The 3,338-nt window shown below is 45.5% G+C and overlaps 1 protein-coding gene across 1 annotated transcript in view; it reads right to left on the reverse strand.

Annotated features, from left to right (window-relative positions):
- Positions 1-440: 440 nt before the first annotated feature.
- Positions 441-3,338, reverse strand: part of T265_08189 (hypothetical protein) — a gene marked incomplete at both ends in the record, with an annotated part of 17,206 nt that continues 14,308 nt past the window's right edge. Inside the window, one exon of the mRNA XM_009173918.1 lies at positions 441-2,265. Coding sequence (XP_009172182.1) covers positions 2,132-2,265 — 134 coding nt within the window. The remainder of the gene's footprint in view (positions 2,266-3,338) is intronic.

Genomic DNA, 3,338 nt, shown 5'->3' on the forward strand with positions numbered 1-3,338 from the left:
AGTTGTGTTCACACGTGAATCAGCATACCGTGAGTAGGTACTAAGAGAAAAATCTACCGAACAAACTGTGCACCGAAGTGAGACTCTCCGTCCCTGTTTCCGACCATTTTCTGTCTGTCCATATCGACCCAACTAACACGAATGCCTCACCAGCAGCCTAATGATCACAAGGCGCATCAGTATTCACGTGATTCTTCACACGACGGTAGTAGCGCATCGGCCAACCAGTGAGAGAAACATGATAGGCGGACAAAGCAAGTCCAGAATCGGGATGAGACAACCGCCAGCGCTACGTCCCGGCAGACAGCTGTTTAACGTGTGCCAACACACATAACAGCCAGTAACCGTAGGTAAAGTATAAATTAAACCGTACTCCCCGAAAATGAACTTCATCTAGTCACAATTGCCCTTAGCAGAACAGACTTTGTGCTTTACGATTCAAAAGGTGCTAAGTGAGGATCGCGAGTCATGAGGGCAGTTTAGCTACAGCATAAAGGTCGAAACAGAAAGTGGTCTGAACAATGACCCAGCTACACCTGCGAAAACCAGAACTGCAAAAATATGGGCGGCAGTTTTATGTCGCAATGGTGGGTATATATAGGGGGGAGAGTGCGTGGAGACGGTGAAACTAAGGCGACAGAGCTACAGAAACAAGCAGCGACATGGCAAGCAGAGTAGGGATTTGGCAATGACCAACATAGTCATGTGGCATCTGTACAAGGCATATTATTTAGCCAGGTTAAATACAACTCCCGGCAAACAAACCGGAGCGAGAAAAGATAGAGGATCACTGTTCGAATAACTAGGCGAATACAGAAAGAAATACAGATGGAGTGTACTGGAGCTGAGAATGTCCCATAATCGGACAAGTTAGTGACCACAGAAGTTACACAACCAGGAATCGATCAAACTGGTGACAATAAACTGCAGATATTATGAGAACTGATGGCGTGAGATGTTGTGTCAGACGACAGATAATCAAAACAAAAACAAGAATCACCTGTGAATCACAGGTCCACTCAACTTCAAACAGAATGTTTAATCACACACGGTAAATCAAAGCGCCCGCCGCCTCCCGTGTTGTTGGTAATTTAGGTGTACTGAATCACTGACGGTTTCCGCATACACAAGAACAGATGAGTGAAAGAGTCCCTGTAAGACATGGAAAGATCACAAGGTCGACTGCTCGTTCATGATGACGTACAGCAATATCTGGAGATGGTAAGCACAATCAACGTCAACCATTCGATTGATGTGATTCCTCGTCAAGGTCATCTGTAGATGAGTGCGATGTGGTGTTGCACGTTGACCAGTCAACACTGGCCTTTGAAATCGGGCTTAAACAAAACTATACATGCATCAGCACAAAAAAGTCCGCGTATGTTTTTGACAGCAGCTTACAGATGACATCGGTAATCCAGAGTATAAAACCGAACGAACTCTGTTCGGTCACGTCTGCTGAGGATGGGTAGTGATCAGACCATCCGACGGCATAGCAAAAGATGAGTGGATCATAAGAAACTAAGTAAAACGATGGTAGCTTTGGACAAGAAAGTCAACCTCGCTCAGAAACGATGATAAGTACTGAAAGACAAAAAGTAGCAGTAGCATAAACGTGGCCCGCAGGAAAGAGAGAGAGGAGGGTTACTAGGAGGAGATAAAACCATAACAAGCAAAGAGCAGAAGAATGAGGGGATGGGCGGCTGGTCGGTGGCGATCCGGGAACATGACCACACGCTTACTTGATTGTCTGTCACCAACAACGGATGAACTATTTCCTGCAACAAAGGTCCTTCTGTGAGAATTGATTAGTGTGAATTAGAAGAGAAGACACTTGGTACTAAATGTTCCGCTTCGATCTGATAAAGTAGGAAATTGGAATAAATGTGTACAACATGGCCGAGAGGTCGACAAGCGCCGGCGGTTAACACGGAGCAGTATCTCTCTAATAGTCATCTTAATTAAACGGGAGGGGGGAGGCGTTGGAGTGGAGGGTGAATGGAACGTGGTGAATCGACAGTAGTTCAGGAGAGAAAATTTTCAAGAATGAATGGCGGGAGGGGTGTTGAAAGCAAAATGGTAACTGTCCGACAATACTGTACCTGATATTTGTTATCAGTATCAAGTACTGTCAAAGTTCCATATCCTTGGTCTCGTCGTCTGAATAATCGGACATAGAACTTTCCTCTTCTGAGGAGTTGTGCTCGGCTCCTCCGTTCTCTTCAGCTTTGAGAACTTCCTCAGTGGCGAAACGCTGTACGTATTCTGCGAAGCAAATAAAATACGAAATAAATTCAAATGAAATCGACAAAGAAAAATGATGAAGCTGAATGATACAGTGAGGAAACCCGACCAGGATTATTCAAATCAAATCGCTCCGCTGCGGTGGTACTTCTGTGTACGGCTGCCAAAAACCCGGAGGAAATACGGAAACTGCGCTAGTGTCAGTTTGCTTATGCATTTGTAGTCGAAAAGTCAGGGGTGGGATTCTAACTTTCTAACCTTCAGTACCTCGCGCCGTAAACACCTGTGATAATGGAGAGCACGTCGAGATGTGACAAACAGTCGAGTGAAAGGCAGAACTACAACGAAATAAATGAGAAATTGCTCCCATCTGAAGGGTTTCAACGCTTACTTCGAATAGTGACCACTAAACTTGCACGGATCACTAACTGTACGGTATTTATCAAGATAAGCCAGTTCCGGCAGCAAGTACTCCCTCTCTGAACATGCAGAGAGAGCAGGCAGAGTAAATAACCGAGTGTATGTCGACTGAAAGCCAGCACTAGCAAACTCAGCTGCGTCGGTCATTGCCGTCTACCCGGATGGGGACCCCGGGGACGGGACATATCGATTGTTAGAGACAGTCAGACATGGCCCATTCACGCTCGTGCATCCAAGCAATCGCCCTCAATGCATAGCACTCCTCCCAATCTCCCCACTGGAAGGTCCACTGTTAACCCTGTATTTATGTATCAATTACATCAGCTGGCGCCTCAAATGCGCAGCCATTTATCCCACCACCCCAAATACTCAGTGAACGGAACTGTGGCGGCTAGAGCCCCTGTACGACAAGCACGTGGTTTTTGCAGCGGATGATGATGTCAAGTGAACCAAGGAAGGTCTCACTCGAATGAGACTGTTTTCATGACAAAACGAACGGAACTGGGCTAGAGCCCCTGTACGACAAGCACGTGGTTTTTGCAGCGGATGATGATGTCAAGTGAACCAAGGAAGGTCTCACTCGATCGAAACTGTTTTCATGACAAAACGTTTGGGATATTAGTGCAAACTGTCACCATATATATATATATATATATATATATATATATATATAT

This window comes from Opisthorchis viverrini (genome assembly GCF_000715545.1).
Source record: "Opisthorchis viverrini unplaced genomic scaffold opera_v5_206, whole genome shotgun sequence".
Taxonomy (NCBI): Eukaryota; Metazoa; Platyhelminthes; class Trematoda; order Opisthorchiida; family Opisthorchiidae; genus Opisthorchis; species Opisthorchis viverrini.